The sequence below is a fragment of the Oncorhynchus masou genome, chromosome 20 (genome assembly GCF_036934945.1).
Source record: "Oncorhynchus masou masou isolate Uvic2021 chromosome 20, UVic_Omas_1.1, whole genome shotgun sequence".
NCBI classification, from domain to species: domain Eukaryota; kingdom Metazoa; phylum Chordata; class Actinopteri; order Salmoniformes; family Salmonidae; genus Oncorhynchus; species Oncorhynchus masou.
The window spans coordinates 11,286,477-11,304,985 of record NC_088231.1 but is presented as its reverse complement, the minus strand read 5'-3'; the positions used below and the strand labels follow the sequence as shown (position 1 = coordinate 11,304,985).

The 18,509-nt window shown below is 46.1% G+C and overlaps 1 protein-coding gene across 2 annotated transcripts in view; it reads left to right on the top strand.

Moving 5' to 3' along the window:
• The window catches only part of LOC135506975 (teneurin-3-like), a 425,857-nt gene that overhangs the window by 259,409 nt on the left and 147,939 nt on the right, over positions 1-18,509 (top strand). For both annotated transcript variants that reach the window (XM_064926416.1, XM_064926417.1), the window contains one exon: positions 6,395-6,626. In XM_064926416.1, coding sequence (XP_064782488.1) covers positions 6,395-6,626 — 232 coding nt within the window. The remainder of the gene's footprint in view (positions 1-6,394; positions 6,627-18,509) is intronic.

Genomic DNA, 18,509 nt, shown 5'->3' with positions numbered 1-18,509 from the left:
CACACCCCTTCTACCAGTTCTTTTCTGTGCCGTTGCTGTGTGCTTGGTTTACCCCGGCTATACTCCTCCATCTCCCTTTCTTTGCTCTATTACCGAGAGGCTGTTATTCCCTGGTCTTTTCTCTGATATCACATGGCGAAGCGTCCACCATGCGTTTCCTTTCCCCTTCCTTTGTCCTCAGTGTCTTTAGCTCCATATGATACGGGGATTCCCCCTCTCTCTTTGTGTGTTTTGGGGGGCGGGGGAGGAGAGAGGGAGGAGAGAGGCGTGTCCGGGGCCAGATGTGAAGCCAGCCATCATGTCAGCTCACGGACGATCAAACAACCTCACGCTCACCCAGCCTCCGCCTCAACCTGGGGGAGAGTCCTCCAGGGCCTCCCCTATCTCTCCCCACTTCATTGTATCCTCCCCTCGCTCACCAAACTGACCTCAGACCAGTGTCTATAGGCCTTGTTGTCATCCTACTCCACATGACGCCTGGTAGCCCATAGAGAAGCAGTGTGAGACCAGCTACTGTGTCAACATGCCACTGACTGTTGACTCCGCGCTGCCAAGGACACTACCAGGGCCCAGATGACATGCCACCGCTCCCCCACCGACAGGCATCGCGGGTGGGCTACAAACACTCAGCTCGGTGGGGTGGCTGGAGGGCTGGCTGGAGGGATGGCAGGAGAGGGGGGTGTTTACGCACATGTCATGGGCGATCACTATCAACTGTCACTGCTGATGTCCCCTCAACCCTGGTGATGTGTGTGTGTGCACATCAACGTGAATGGAAAAGGGGACAACAGCACGGATCATCTCCATCTCACCAACCACAGTCACATCATCCGGTGCACTGTACCGTCGCGTTCCCTCACGATAAGCCATATCTTCCTCTCATAATCCCTGTGTATCATCAGAACCTACTCACTCAATCAACTCACATGAAGTGTTATTTGTCACATGCGCCGAATACAACTGGTGTAGACTTCTCCGTTAAAGACTTGCTTACGAGCCCTTCCCAACAATGCAGAATTTAATATAAAAACAGTAACACAAGAGGAATAAAGTGAATGACAATACTGGAGCTACATACAGGAAGTTCCAGTACCATATCAATGTAGGGCTCCATACAGGAAGTTCCATTACCATATCAATGTAGGGCTCCATACAGGAAGTTCCATTACCATATCAATGTAGGGCTCCATACAGGAAGTTCCAGTACCATATCAATGTAGGGCTCCATACAGGAAGTTCCAGTACCATATCAATGTAGGGCTCCATACAGGAAGTTCCAGTACCATATCAATGTAGGGCTCCATACAGGAAGTTCCAGTACCATATCAATGTAGGGCTCCATACAGGAAGTTCCAGTACCATATCAATGTGGAGCTACATACAGGAAGTTCCAGTACCATATCAATGTAGGGCTCCATACAGGAAGTTCCAGTACCATATCAATGTAGGGCTCCATACAGGAAGTTCCAGTACCATATCAATGTGGAGCTACATACAGGAAGTTCCAGTACCATATCAATGTAGAACTCCATACAGGAAGTTCCAGTACCATATCAATGTGGAGCTACATACAGGAAGTTTCAGCACCATATCAATGTGGAGCTACATACAGGAAGTTCCAGTACCATATCAATGTGGAGCTATATACAGGGAGTTCCAGCACCAGATCAATGTGGAGCTACATACAGGAAGTTCCAGTACCATATCAATGTAGGGCTCCATACAGGAAGTTCCAGTACCATATCAATGTAGGGCTCCATACAAGAAGTTCCAGTACCATATCAATGTAGGGCTCCATACAGGAAGTTCCAGTACCATATCAATGTGGAGCTACATACAGGAAGTTCCAGTACCATATCAATGTAGGGCTCCATACAGGAAGTTCCTGTACCATATCAATGTAGGGCTCCATACAGGAAGTTCCAGTACTATATCAATGTGGAGCTACATACAGGAAGTTCCAGTACCATATCAATGTAGGGCTCCATACAGGAAGTTCCAGTACCATATCAATGTAGGGCTCCATACAGGAAGTTCCAGTACCATATCAATGTAGAGCTCCATACAGGAAGTTCCAGTACCATATCAATGTGGAGCTACGTACAGGAAGTTTCAGCACCATATCAATGTGGAGCTACATACAGGAAGTTCCAGTACCATATCAATGTGGAGCTATATACAGGGAGTTCCAGCACCAGATCAATGTGGAGCTACATACAGGAAGTTCCAGTACCATATCAATGTGGAGCTACATACAGGAAGTACCAGTACCATATCAATGTGGAGCTACATACAGGAAGTTCCAGTACCATATCAATGTGGAGCTACATACAGGAAGTTCCAGTACCATATCAATGTGGAGCTATATACAGGGAGTTCCAGCACCAGATCAATGTGGAGCTACATACAGGAAGTTCCAGTACCATATCAATGTAGGGCTCCATACAGGAAGTTCCAGTTCCATATCAATGTAGGGCTCCATACAGGAAGTTCCAGTACCATATCAATGTGGAGCTACATACAGGAAGTTCCAGTACCATATCAATGTAGGGCTCCATACAGGAAGTTCCTGTACCATATCAATGTAGGGCTCCATACAGGAAGTTCCAGTACCATATCAATGTGGAGCTACATACAGGAAGTTCCAGTACCATATCAATGTAGGGCTCCATACAGGAAGTTCCAGTACCATATCAATGTGGAGCTACATACAGGAAGTTCCAGTACCATATCAATGTAGAGCTCCATACAGGAAGTTCCAGTACCATATCAATGTGGAGCTACATACAGGAAGTTTCAGCACCATATCAATGTGGAGCTACATACAGGAAGTTCCAGTACCATATCAATGTGGAGCTATATACAGGGAGTTCCAGCACCAGATCAATGTGGAGCTACATACAGGAAGTTCCAGTACCATATCAATGTGGAGCTACATACAGGAAGTACCAGTACCATATCAATGTGGAGCTACATACAGGAAGTTCCAGTACCATATCAATGTAGGGCTCCATACAGGAAGTTCCAGTACCATATCAATGTGGAGCTACATACAGGAAGTTCCAGTACCATATCAATGTAGAGCTCCATACAGGAAGTTCCAGTACCATATCAATGTGGAGCTACATACAGGAAGTTTCAGCACCATATCAATGTGGAGCTCCATACAGGAAGTTCCAGTACCATATCAATGTGGAGCTATATACAGGGAGTTCCAGCACCAGATCAATGTGGAGCTACATACAGGAAGTTCCAGTACCATATCAATGTGGAGCTACATACAGGAAGTACCAGTACCATATCAATGTGGAGCTAATACAGGAAGTTCCAGTACCATATCAATGTAGGGCTAAATGACTTAAATGTAAATGTACCAGTACCATATCAATGTAGAGCTACAAACAGGAAGTTCCAGTACCATATCAATGTAGAGCTACATACAGGAAGTTCCAGTACCATATCAATGTAGGCTCCATACAGTGAAGTTCCAGTACCATATCAATGTAATCACCCCCCCCTTAAATGATTTAGATGCACTAGGTAAAGTGGCTGAATCACTGGATGTCAGAAGGTGAATTAATAATTTGTAAGTCGCTCTGATAAGAGGCTGGTAAAGTGACTAGACATCATGATAAATAATAATACCATATAATGTAGAGGTACAAACAGGAAGTTCCAGTACTAGATATCAATGTAGAGCTACATACAGGAAGTTCCAGTACCATATCAATGTAGACTAGACATCAAAGTGACTAGACATCATGATAGATAATAATAATAATAAGGTATTAGAGGTAGATATGTACATGGAGGCATGGTAAAGTGACTAGGCATCAGGATAGATAATAATAACAACACATTTTAAATAGCCAGGCTGCCATCTGAAGAAAAGGAGAGAAGAGAGGAAGCTGGAAGTGGTGTGAAGAATCAAGCTCCCCAGGGAGGGAGGATAGCTTGGGGGATGTTTGGGAGGATAGCGGGGTCTCGTATTACAAGTGGTTTGTATGTAATCCAGGACCAACGTAAAGGGGATTTGGGTCTAGAGCTAGAGCTCAGTGCTGATTCCATAGACCGTGAGGCAGAGAGACCGAGAGGCAGAGAGACCGAGAGGCAGAGAGACCGAGAGGCAGAGAGACCGAGAGGCAGAGAGACCGAGAGGCAGAGAGACCGAGAGGCAGAGAGACCGAGAGGGAGAGAGACCGAGAGGGAGAGAGACCGAGAGGCAGAGAGACCAAGAGGCAGAGAGACTGAGAGGGAGAGAGACCAAGAGGGAGAGAGACCGAGAGGAAGAGAGACCGAGAGGCAGAGAGACCGAGAGGCAGAGAGACCGAGAGGCAGAGAGACCGAGAGGCAGAGAGACCGAGAGGCAGAGAGACCGAGAGGCAGAGAGACCAACAGAGAGAGAGCGAAAGAGAGAGAGACAATAAAAACCCTCCAACCCAAAAAGGCATGTGGTGTTGATGGTACCGTCAATGAAATTATCAAATATACAGACAACAAATACCAATTGGCTTTACTAAAACTCTTCAACATCATCCTTAGCTCTGGCATCTTCCCCAATATTTGGAACCAAGGACTGATCACCCCAATCCACAAAAGTGGAGACAAATTTGACCCCAATAACAACCGTGGGATATGCATCAACAGCAACCTTGGGAAAATCCTTTGCATTATCATTAACAACAGACTCGTACATTTCCTCAGTGATAACAATGTACTGAGCAAATGTCAAATTGGCTTTTTACCAAATTACCGTACAACAGACCACGTATTCACCCTGCACACCCTAATTGACAAACAAACAAAACAAAGGCAAAGTCTTCTCATGCTTTGTTGATTTGGCATGAGGGTCTGCTATACAAATTGATGGAAATTGGTGTTGGGGGGAAAACATACAACATCATAAAATCCATGTACACAAACAACAAGTGTGCGGTTAAAATAGGCAACAAACACACACATTTCTTCCCACAGGGCTGTGGGGTGAGACAGGGATGCAGCTTAAGCCCCACCCTCTTCAACATATATATCAACGAATTGGCGCGGGCACAAGAAAAATCTACATCACCTGGCCTCACCCTACTAGAATCTGAAGCCAGGAACCCAGCACCCCGGAATTAAAACACTATCTATGCTCTTTTCCTTACTCTCACTGTGTGTGTGTGGGTGTGTGTGTCTGTGTGTGAGTCTGTGTGTGTGTGTGTCTGCCGGGAATATTTGTGTGGGAGTTTGAATAATAATGACTGTTTCAGTTGGTTGTTTATGAGAGTGTGTAAGTGGTGTGTGTGTGGCAGCAATGTGTGTTAGGAGGTAATTGCTGCAGCTCTGTAGAAGAGCTACCACAACACTGCAGAGTGCGGTAGACTGCAGGGCTGTGAAGGTCATTAGTTCTACCAGCCTCGTAATCAGATATGGAACGTTCAGTTAAGAACCGTAATGAAACGTCTGCTGTTGATCTCTCACTGATGGTCTCCACAGCGAGCTAGGAGAATATCTGGAGGAATAGCTAGAATCTCCCCTCTTCTTCCTCTCTTCACCCCGCCCTCATTTAAACACCGCTCTCGGAGAATAAGATCGCTGAAATATCCTCTCCTCCCGCCACCTCCTCCTTGTTTGCGCTCTGCTCATTCCACTAGCCTTCTCAGACTGTAACCCAGAGGGCAGATTAGAGGCGGTCTAACCTGTAACGACGTTCGCTGTGACCTGTTGTTCTCTGACCGGTTTTATCATTTGTCTCCCCCCACCCCCTCGTGTGTAACCGCCTGTAATCATCATCTCTGAGACGTTGTCGGTATTAGAACTGCCATCTTTCAGGCTCTGAGGTAAACCGAGCAGTACTGAGGGAGTGGGGGGGGTTTGAGCTTGTTTGTGTGTGTGTGTGCGTGTGTGTTCTTGTGTGTGAGTTGTTTGTGTGAGTGTGTGTGTGTGTGTGTGTGTGTGTGTGTGTGTGTGTGTGTGTGTGTGTGTGTGTGTGTGTGGGTGGGTGGGTGTGGTGTGGTGGGTGGGTGGGTGGGTGTGTGTGGGTGGGTGGGTGAGTGTGTGTGTGTGTGGCAGCAGTGTTCACTGGTTTAGTCCATCATTGTAGTGTTGTAATAGCAGCCAGATGTTGTGTTGTAATGATGCCCGTGCTCATCCAGATAGGTTTACTTAAGTGGGATGATTAATTACCCAGGATGGTAGCATATGGGAGAGAGATAGAGAGAGAGAGAGGCTCCAGAGTCCCAGTGAGCATCAGTACATTTACTGAACACAATATTCTGTTGTTGTCATCTTTTTGTCATCTTCGTTTGCTCAAACCTATAACTAACTGTAACTAACTCACAGGTATTTTCCTTTCTCCATCAAACTCCAAATCATTAACCCTTCCCCATCTCTTATGTCCTCTCCTATACAGAGCAACCGCCCAATCACCATCAGCAGGGCCAGTCCACGCTGCCGCCAGCCCTGCCTCCCCACAAGCAGCAGCCGTTGGTCACCGCGCTCAACCACAACTCCCTGAGCAGCCGTAACCGTAACCCCAGCCCGGCCCCACCGGCCGCCCTCCCCGCCGAGCTGCAAACCACACCCGAGTCCGTGCCGCTGCAGGACAGCTGGGTCCTGGGCAGCAATGTGCCACTGGAGAGCAGGTAAGATTTGAATATATTAAAAAAATACATGGCAACTGTATTAAACATGAATTAAGAAAACCTTGCTACCCAAATCTCAAATCTGGTAACAGATTGCGTTAAATCAAGGCATTATGGATTATAATATAACATTAGCATACCTTGAAAACATAACCAGTGATGGGTAACTAAATTCAGCTGCGGGATGATTTTTGTCAGAGCTGAGGCTAGAACATAATTATAATTATTTGTACACTTCAACTAAACCCAACAATAGATTGTATTTGAAATTAACAATAATTTCATACCTTGATTGCATTTAGACATGATCACAAAACTCTTTTTTTATTTTGAGAATACCTGGCAAGGTAGTCAACCTTGGGAACCATGCCTTAGCTAAACTGGCATACCAAAACTAGTTAAAGTGGGCAAACTAGTATTCGTATGTAACCAATTCAACCAATTTGGCACCCCTTACCTCAGCCAACCCATTAACTATACTGATTGGTGACCTTGCAAATCAAAGCAGAGCCTATCTGGCAACCCAAACGTGTACTGATGTTTCAACACAGTGAAACTCACCAAGAAATCTAAAACCTGAGAGTACAGTGAGTGTATTTCTTTAGTGTAACCCTCCTCAGCTCTAGTCTTCTTTAGAACTAGGATCATACAGAGAACACACACAGAGAGAGAGAGTGCGAGCACACACCCTGCTCAGACACAAAGGCTTTCCTCTCACGTGTTATTCTACAGCTTTTGGACTTGTCAATCAATGACTAGGGACACATTAGAGGGAGATTTAAACACACACACATTGATTTGTGCCTCTGCTGTATTATTAGTAGACTGCAGTCTGGCTCAGGTGTTATAGTGTTAATGGGTCTCTTCCACCACCTCCTCTCTTGTTATCTCTTCCTCTACCTTCCCCCTGTTTCAAACAGTTACCTGCACTGTTCATTCATGCTTTCATTGTTACACAAAACAAATCTCCCTCCTGTGTCTCTGTGTGTGTGTGTGTGTGTGTGTGTGTGTGTGTGTGTGTGTGTGTGTGTGTGTGTGTGTGTGTGTGTGTGTGTGTGTGTGTGTGTGTGTGTGTGTGTGTGTGTGTGTGTGTTGCTGTATGTGCCCTTGTGTGTGTGTTTCTGTGCTTGTGTGTGTAGCTGCCAGAGTGAATGTGTGCGTCTGAATCTATAAGTTACGGGACGCTACTCTTTTGTGAGCGCACTCTCTAACCCCGACCTCAGATCCAAAAGTCAATTTGTACCTATTTGTATCTTTTTTTGTCCAGAATGTTTCCCACCCTTCTTCTCCAGAAAAAGAATGAATGAATGAAAGAAAAAGAGGAGAAGAAAAAACCCTGACATGGCAATGTAACATTACAAGGCAGCAATGGAGGGATGGAGGGATGGAGGGACAGGACAGTGTAGCTGTAGAGTTAAGCAGGGCCGGGGGCCTCTGGGTGATATGTGTGTGAAAAGCCCTGGCTGTATAGTTTTATATTTTATGACCAGAGAGGTGCCAGGCCAAACAGTGTGTAAAGGGACCCTTGAATAACACACCTGGCTCTCCTAAGGGAGGCCCTGTTTCTCTCTCTCTCTCACACACACACACACACACACACACACACACACACACACACACACACACACACACACACAAACTCACACACACTCTCATTCCCTCTCTGTCCCTCTGGCCTTTTATTTATGGTTCATCTGTCTCCAACACCAGGACCAACCATAACCCCAGACCTCATCTGCTACAGGCGTGTCGGGCAGCTGGAGATCGGGGGGGACTAGCTGGCGTCATGTCCCTCGCCATCCATTTTCTCTTCCTATATGTCCCTCATTCTCTCTCTCTCTCTCTCTCTCTCTCTGTCTCTCCTCCTGTCCATGCCATCCTCCTGTATGACCTTGGCTGTCCTCCTCATCTCTTATTGACAAAACAATATGTATAAATCTATTATTAATAAGAGGGGATTAAAGCTTGTGTTACTCCAAAACCAAACCCCCCACCACAGGGAATACAGTTCCACCATGGCAACGGGGCCCAGGGGGAAGGAAAAAACACAACACATGAATGCAGCGGTCAATTCAGAGCCAGTGGGATAGTCCCGGTTCAACACCACACCATGACCCTCTGTGTGTGTGTGTGTGTGTGTGTCTGTCTGTGTGTCTGTCTGTCTGTGTGTCTGTCTGTCTGTCTGTGTGTCTGTCTGTCTGTGTGTCTGTGTGTCTGTCTGTCTGTGTGTCTGTGTGTCTGTGTGTCTGTGTGTGAGAGAGATCCTCCCTTGCTATGTGTAGGAAGACTTTTAACCCAAGCTCTGGCTCCAACATGGACAAACACTACAGCACAGAGTACTCACAGTATCAGATTCCCTCTCTCACTTGCTTTGTAGGCACCTTTTCAACACGTTTGGCTCACACTAGCGGATTTGAGCACTCCCTGTCTGCCCCAAATGGCACCCTATTCTCTATAATGTTGTTCAAATGTAGTGCACTTTTAAGGGAATATGCCAGTTAGGATGTGTGTGTGTGTGTGTGTGTGTGTGTGTGTGTGTGTGTGTGTGTGTGTGTGTGTGTGTGTGTGTGTGTGTGTGTGTGTGTGTGTGTGTGTGTGTGTGTGTGTGTGTGTGTGTGTGTGTGTGTGTGTGTGTGCAAAGGGAGGTAGTGGTCTTGTTTCGTGTGTATACACAAGAGCCTGTCAGGGAAATAAACTAAACAGTGAACTTTCTTGGCAGCCGGAGTCGTAGAAGTAGAGGAGAGAGAATATTTTGAGCCCCTGTACTGAAAATAGGATCAAAATGTGACGGTGGGATTTGATAAATGATCCCCCATCACAAATTGAATCGCAAATCAAGCGCATCATTTCTAAACCAGACATTATTCTTGACATTGTGGCTCGAGAAGAAATGATGAAAGAAAAGTGTAATAATTCAAGAGTAGGAAGGAGAGCTCTCCAGTCTTCAAAGGTTCTCTTTCACTTTCAGAGGATGTTGATGAGCAGGTATCATCCCTTTTAAGGTTTTATTGGAAACGTAGTTTGCCGACGAGGAGTATTTTACTACACATCATCTCATCTTACATCATCTTGCTTCATGTTGGCTCCTTCTGTGAAGTCCTCTTTAAATCTTCTCAACTATGGTGGTCGGCCTGGCAACAAAGTAAAGATCCTATATATAAAAACAGAAATCATTCTCTATTGACAGCATGACTTGTATATATATAAATGACAGCATGACAGCATGACTTGTAATATATATATATTTCTAAACAGAAATATTTCCATAGTTGACAGATCACATAAAATAACAGCTGCATCTTTTAAGGGAAATAATTACACTGCGTTGTCTAAGAAATGTTCAAGAGATGCCCATTTATTTTAAGCTTCAGATGCTGTCTCGGGTCTTTTGTCAACTTGCTACACGACAACATTGCTTAATTTTTGTTTCGTTTTTTGGCTTCCCTTCCCTCCATCTCACCTCAGTTCTTATATATACCCTTTTTTTGCAACAATGAAGCCATAGTAAAGTAATATAGCCAGATATACTTATAGAAGTAAAGACAGGGTACATTAAAATAATGACAATTACTCACACACCCTCTCACCACCACCCACTTAGAGAATGGTCTCCGTCATAACTGTTTAACTCAATAAGCCCACTTCAACCACCCTCCTCCTCTTCTGTTACCATTACTCATATTAGGAGGACAGAAAGAGAAAATCCCCTGGAGACGAACGCTAACGTTAGCTAGCTCCTTTCACCATGACAATAACATAGCAAGCCCTGTTGTGGAGACACTATAGCTAACGTTCGCTAGCTCTTTTCACCAATTACATCTAAATCCCTGTTGTGGAGACACTATAGCTAACGTTCGCTAGCTCTTTTCACCAATTACATCTAAAGCCCTGTTGTGGAGACACTATAGCTAACGTTCGCTAGCTCTTTTCACCAATTACATCTAAAGCCCTGTTGAGCAGACACTATAACTAACGCTAGCTAGCTCTTTTCACCAATTACATCTAAAGCCCTGTTGAGTGTTCTAGTGTTCCATCACCTTTGCTACTTCATCTATTGTCTCCTCCATTTGAGATCTTGTATAGAGTCTGGTTTAAGTCCCACTCAGTGACGGAGAGCTTCAGTTCTCTCTGTGAGGTTCTAAGAGTGAGTCTTAGAACCTGTGTACGTCACCGACCACTTAACATGGTGGTGCTTAATGCATTCAAAGACCTCTCTCTTTCTCTCTCTCTCACGTCTGCAGATGAATAACTCTCTATACACACACAGGGTCCTCTCAGCATGGTCAGTGAATAATAACAAAAGGATAGCTTCTTATGTACCCTGACACACACACACACACACACGTCACACATTTCCACATTGGGGAATCCCGACCCCACAACTTCAACAACTCTAAACATAGCCTCTGAGAGCAAGTAGATTAAGGCCAAGCAGGGTGTGATCGACAACCCTGATTTAGGAAACAAGTGTGTGTGTGTGTGTGTGTGTGTGTGTGTGTGCGTGTGTGCGTGCGTGCGTGCGTGCGTGCCTTAAATGTCTCCTTGCCTACCAGAATAGACTATAATTAAAGCCTTTGCCATAAACCTAATGCTTTATAAACTTCCCCTGCAGAAAGACAATAAAATCCAACAGTGATTGACTGCTCTTTTTGATGACAATATACTGTGTTTTACTACACCTTTCATTATGACAGTATATCAACAACAGGTTTTTAATTCAGCAATATCAACAATGTGAATATTTTACCTCTATTTGAAATCGTACAAAATGACATCAATAATGATAATACTGCCATACAAGTCTCTGTACATGATTTGTACCGTGTTACAGACATGCATACAAATCACTGGCTGGATTTCAGCCTAGGGGTTATTCCTTTAAACACTCAGTGAATATCAGAGAGACAAGCTTTTCATCAAAGACACGTTATTCCACTATCATGTAGAGAAAATGAGAAGGTTAGATCAACACCATTGTAATGGCTTGATCAACTGCTTCTTAACGTCACTCATTTATTTAAAATATCTCTTACTTGAATTCTTCGCACCATATTCCTTAGCTCATAAAGGGAGAGAGACGCGCACACACACAGGCACACACACACACTCATAGCTCCTAGAGAGAAGAGACAGACAGACGCCATATCATATGTACACTGAGGTTAATCTCTTCAGACTAAACACACACCAACTGTGGTATGCCTTTAGCTGACCCACACACACAGCCCCCGACCTCACCAGCCCCAGACTATCAATAGAAACACAAGGAAGGCTATGTTCTCCAGTCCTGTTCGTGAGTCGACTCGCTAATATAGTTTGTACAAATATTTACAGCCTGGGGGATTAAATACATTTTGCCCCCGGTAACATTGTGAGCGATAAGCTATAGCATCACCATCCCATGAATGCCAATTATGGACATAGAGTAGGAGCCATACACCTACAGGAAGGAGCTGATGATACGAGGGGTTCTTCACTTTTCTTTCTTTCTTTCATTCATCTGTGGTAGGTAGCCTAGTGGTTAGAGCCTTGGGCCAGTAACCGAAAGGTTGCTTGATCAAATCCCCTGTTACGGTTTTCTTTAGGCGAAGGAGAGTCGGACCAAAATGCGGCGTGTAGATTGCGATCCATGTTTAATAAACAAAAGTAAACACGAATCAAATTACAAAAAAACAACAAACGTAACAAGAAAACCGAAAACAGCCTATACTGGTGTAAACTAACACCGAACAAGGACAGGAAAAGGAAATAAGGACAATAAGAAAAATCACCCACGAAACACTCAAAGAATATGGCTGCCTAAATATGGTTCCCAATCAGAGACAACGATAAACACCTGCCTCTGATTGAGAACCACTTCAGACAGCCATAGATACACCTAGAACACCCCACTAAGCTATCATCCCAATACATGTGAAAAAACCCCAATACAAAAACACACCACATACAAAAACCCATGCCACACCCTGGCCTGACCAAATAAATGAAGAAAACACAAAATACTTAGACCAGGGCGTGACAGAACCCCCCCCCCCCCCACAAGGTGCGGACTCCCGGGCCACATACCAAAACCCATAGGGGAGGGTCCGGGTGGGCGCCTGTCCACGGTGGCGGCTCCGGCGCGGGATGTGGACCCCACTCTAACAATGTCTTAGTCCCTCTTCCTCGCGTCCTTAGATAGGCCACCCTCACCGCCGACCATGGCCTAGTAGTCCTCACCCAGGAACCTCGGGACTGAGGGGCAGCTCGGGACTGAGGGGCAGCTCGGGACTGAGGGGCAGCTCGGGACTGAGGGGCAGCTCGGGACTGAGGGGAAGCTCGGGACTGAGGGGAAGCTCGGGACTGAGGGAAGCTCAGCACTGAGAGGAAGCTCAGCACTGAGAGGAAGCTCAGGCAGGTAGTTGGCTCTGGCAGATCCTGGCTGGCTGGCGAATCTGGAAGAGTCTGGCTGACTGGTGGATCCTGGCAGACTGGCGGATCTGGAAGAGTCTGGCTGACTGGTGGATCCTGGCAGACTGGCGGATCTGGAAGAGTCTGGCTGACTGGCAGATCTGGAAGAGTCTGGCTGACTGGCGGATCTGGAAGAGTCTGGCTGACTGGTGGATCTGGAAGAGTCTGGCTGACTGGCGGATCCTGGCAGACTGACGGCTCTGGCTGCTCCATGCTGACTGGCAGCTCTTGCTGTTCCATGCTGACTGACGGCTCTGGCTGCTCCATACTGACTGACGGCTCTGGCTGCTCCATGCAGAATGGCAGCTCAGGCGGCTTCTTGCAGACTGGCAGCTCTGGCGGCTTCTTGCAGACTGGCAGCTCTGGCGGCTTCTTGCAGACTGGCAGCTCTGGCAGCTCCATGCAGACTGGCAGCTCTGGCAGCTCCTTGCAGACTGGCAGCTCCTTGCAGACTGGCAGCTCCATGCAGACTGGCAGCTCTAGCTGCTCCATGCAGACTGGCAGCTCTGGCTGCTCCATGCAGACTGGCAGCTCTGGCTGCTCCATGTAGACTGGCAGCTCTGGCTGTGCTGAACAGGCAGGAGACTCCAGCAGTGTTGTAGAGGAGGAAGGCTCTGGCAGCGCTAAACAGGCGGGAGACTCCGGAAGCGCAGGAGAGGAGGAAGGCTCTGGCAGCGCTGGATAGGCGAGAGACTCCAGCAGCGCTGGAGAGGAGGAAGGCTCTGGCAGCGCTAAACAGGCGGGAGACTCCGGCAGCGCTGGACAGGCGAAGCGCACTGAAGGCCTGGTGCGTGGTGCTGGCACTGGTGGTACTGGGCCGAGGACACGCACAGGAAGCCTGGTGCGGTGAGCTGCCACCGGAGGGCTGGTGTGTGGAGGTGGCACAGGATGGGCTAGACCGTGAAGGTGTACTGGAGATCTTGAGAGCAGGGCTGGCACAGGACGTGCAAGGCTAGGGAGGTGCACAGGAGGCCTGGTGCGTGAGGCTGGCACAATCTTCACCAGCCGACTAACACGCACCTCAGGACGAGTATGGAGCGCTGACCCAGGTGCCATCAAATCCCCGACACGCTCCGTCGGGCGAATTCCATGCTTAAAGCACCAACGCAGCAACTCCCTCATAACTCCCTCCTCCAATTTCCCCATTAACTCCTTCACAGTCTCTGCTTCGCTCACCTCCAACACCGGCTCTGGTTCTGGTCTCCTCCTTGGCTCCTCACGATAAACAGGGGGAGTTGGCTCAGGTCTGACTCCTGACTCTGCCACACTCTCCCTGAGCCCCCCCCCCCCCAATAAATTTTTGGGGCTGACTCCCGGGCTTCCTTCCGAGCCGCCGTGCTTGTCTCTCCAACTCCATTCTCTTATAACCCTTTTCGCACTGCTCCAGCGAATCCCAGGCGGGCTCCGGCACTCTCCCTGGGTCGACCGCCCACCTGTCTATTTCCTCCCAAGTCGTATACTCCAAACTTTGTTGCTCCTGCTGCCGCTGCCTGTCACCACGCCGCTTGGTCCTGTTGTGGTGGGTGATTCTGTTACGGTTTTCTTTAGGCGAAGGAGAGTCGGACCAAAATGCGGCGTGTAGATTGCGATCCATGTTTAATAAACAAAAGTAAACACGAATCAAAATACAAAAAACAACAAACGTAACAAGAAAACCGAAAACAGCCTATACTGGTGTAAACTAACACCGAACAAGGACAGGAAAAGGACATAAGGACAATAAGGACAATCACCCACGAAACACTCAAAGAATATGGCTGCCTAAATATGGTTCCCAATCAGAGACAACGATAAACACCTGCCTCTGATTGAGAACCACTTCAGACAGCCATAGATACACCTAGAACACCCCACTAAGCTACCATCCCAATACATGTGGAAAAAACCCCAATACAAAAACACACCACATACAAAAACCCATGTCACACCCTGGCCTGACCAAATAGATAAAGAAAACACAAAATACTTAGACCAGGGCGTGACATCCCCAAGTTGACAAGGTAAAAAGCTGTCGTTTTGCCCCTGAACAAGGCAGTTAACCCACTGTTCCTAGGCTGTCGTTGTAAATAAGAATTTGTTCCTAACTGACTTGCCTGGTTACAAATTTTTAAATTTTTAAAAATCAAGTCAAGCCATGGTGTCAGACTCTGTGCTCTCCTGTAGTCATCAAATTAATACCTTTTAGCTTTAATTTGGCATTTTTGTATTTCTTTGTGGATTGCATAGTACTTTTTTTGTGGATTGATCGTACTTATGTCAGGATAATGAACATGTGAAGTGATGATTTTGGAGAGGGACATAATGAGAGTGGAGAGATTTTGAGTTTTAAATTAGTCAAAAAGTGGATGGATAGATGGATGTAGGGGGAGGCCCAGGTGTTTGAGAGCTGTTTTGTGAATGAGAGATGGATGGGTATAGCATGGCAGAGGTATGAGTGGAGGACAAGGAGGGGTGGAGAGGAAGATGAAGGATAAGTAGATAACATTAGAGAGAGAGAGAGAGTCGCGGCATGGAGCAGAGATGAAGGGATAGAACAGGGGTGTGTGGGTACTCGAGGGGGTTGGATTAGAGATGGGAGGATGAGAGAGGGAGGAGTGTGAAAGGTCTCATTCCGAGGTGATAATCCCTCATCACTCAATCCGCGACTCATTATCATTCTCACCTGTTGTGTCAGAAGACAGCCTCCCATGCCTGTCTCACACACACGCACATCATAGACACACAGAGACACGTGCATACACACACATCTCATGGACAAACACACACACACTCCTTTGCCGCTCCATACCTTTCTCCTCTCTTTCCCTGGATCAGCTTTCATTAGCCCGGCCTGCAACTCAACACCTCGATGTCACGACAACTATGATTCCCCCGCCCCTTTACGTTTCTCCAAGTAGCTCAGCCTCTTGTCTTTTCTCTGAGCCTGCCATGTTGCATTAACTTCCCTTCAATGTAATGTATATGCTCTGGGAAAAAAACAATAGAATGTGTTGACGTCGCTAACCTGCTAGTTCTAGCTATTGTACAGTATCCCCGCATGCTAATGCTAACATGTCCGCCCTACAGCCTCATGCTAATGCTAATATTGCTTTTCTATCCTCCTGCTAATGTTAACATATCATCTATATTTTATTTTATTTAACCTTTATTTTTACTAGGCAAGTCAGTTAAGGAGAAATTCTTATTTACAATGACGGCCTACCGGGGAACAGTGGGTTAACTGCCTTGTTCAGGGGCAGAACGGCAGATTTATACCTTGTCAGCTCGTGGATTCAATGCTAACACTAACATTAGCGTGTTTAGGACATCAATGCTAATATAGCTTATTTATGGCCTCATGCTAATACTAACAAACTGTTTATTCTCTATGGCCTTGTGCTAACGCTTACATAGCTTATATATGTCAACAGGCTAACGCTAATATTATTGTCTCTATGGCCACATGCTTATGTTAGCGTCTCTCTCCTCAACCCGTTGTTGGAGAGCTCTGGAGATGTGGAAGGAGATATGGGGGGATTAGCATAGTAATGCTGCACAGCGTCACGCCACCTCCAGTCAATTAACAATAGTGGCCCCCGCCACATGCATGCCTTTGCTCTCGCAGTCACTCTACAAGTCCATTATGTCAAAGGAAACTGGTTATGGCTGGCCCACTATCAGAGCACTGAGAAACCCTTTTGGCCCCGTAGTGTAGGTATCGGGCACAGAGATGCTATTGAATGGATAGAGCAATTATATCTATCCTCTGTTGCCGTTTGATTTCAATACTCATGGAAGAAGTCATTGAACTTTGTCAAGATATTATTATCATTGTCATGTTTTTTAATCCGAATATTTAATTATAGTTTCAAAACGTTTTAAATGCAGCCACGTTTCCATGTAGACTTCGTCTCTATCTATCTTTTCACTGATACGTGCGAACAAAGATAATGTTTTGGTTGAAAGGAGCCTTTTGAACTGAATAAGGTAGCTAAATTCAATTAAAAAGTATCACCATTTCTTTTCAATTTCGAATGAATTGTCTTTTTAATTAGGAAATTGATAAGAACGCTCACATTGTTTTTTTAAACAAACATATTCGATTTTCCATTTGATGTATGACTTTTTTTCTGAATACCTCTCCACCTCTCTCTCTCTCCCTTTTCCACAACATGAAATATGAAATATATCATTGGAATGTGTTGCACATAAACCATGCAATCCAGACACCTGGCAATTTGATAAGGTCATAAATAATACTGAAGTGCCTATCGCATATCCAATGTAGTGTATGTATGGGTAATATAAATCAAGTCTAAGACAAATGGGTAGTAAATACACACACACACACGCGCGCACACACACACACACACACACACACACACACACACACACACACACACACACACACACACACACACACACACAGACAGGGTGGCAGGGGGAGCCTAGTGGTTAGAGCGTTGGACTAGTAACCGGAAGGTTGTAAGTTAAAATCTCCAAGCTGACAAGGTACAAATCTGTCGTTCTGCCACTGAACAGGCAGTTAAGAATTTGTTCTTAACTGCCTAGTTAAATATTTCAACAAATGAAAAACACACACAGAGTCACGCACCCTGGAGAGCTAAATGCTTTACAGTACGCTAAAACAATGTGTGAACGCTAAAATCATTTACAATACTAGGGTGAGGAAAACCAACTTCCGAACGAGCTTAACTGACTATACCGTTTTAGACTAACATTTTATACCGGTAGGACACCATACTTAAGTGATACATCAATCTGGAAATAGCAAACAAAATAGCATATTTTATTGGCTGTTCTCACCACTAGTACAGGAGAGAGAGAGAGAGGGAGAGAGCAGGAGAGGGAGAGAGCAGGAGAGAGAGAGAGAGAGGGCGAGAGCAGGAGAGGGAGAGAGCAGGAGAGAGAGAGAGGGAGAGAGCAGGAGAGGGAGAGAGCAGGAGAGAGAGAGGGAGAGGGAGAGAGCAGGAGAGGGAGAGAGCAGGAGAGAGAGAGGGAGTGAGCAGGAGAGAGAGAGAGAGAGAGAGATGTAAGAGCCAATAGCAGGGTTATATAACAGGGTTATCCACAACTCAATTGAACACATTGGCTCTGCCAGCGTCGCCATAAACAGCCTGCTTTATGGAGGGAATAAAAGACTCCTCTCCTCTAGTCTCCTCCCTCCGAGGCCCTCCATCTCAGATCGCACCACCGCTGTCTCTTTTCATCATCACACGTTTATCTATCCTCCTCTCCTCCGCTGTGGAAATGGAGGGAGGAGGTGAAAGAGAAGTGAAAATGAAAAATACACAAAGAGATAGAAATTAAATTAGAATGCGTCACTTCTCTGGATCGAGGGCTTCGGTTAGTATATTGAATGTGTAGGTGTGTGTGCGTGTGTGTGTAGGTGTGCCTGTGTGCATGCTCAGGTGGCTGAGTTTGTGCTTTTGG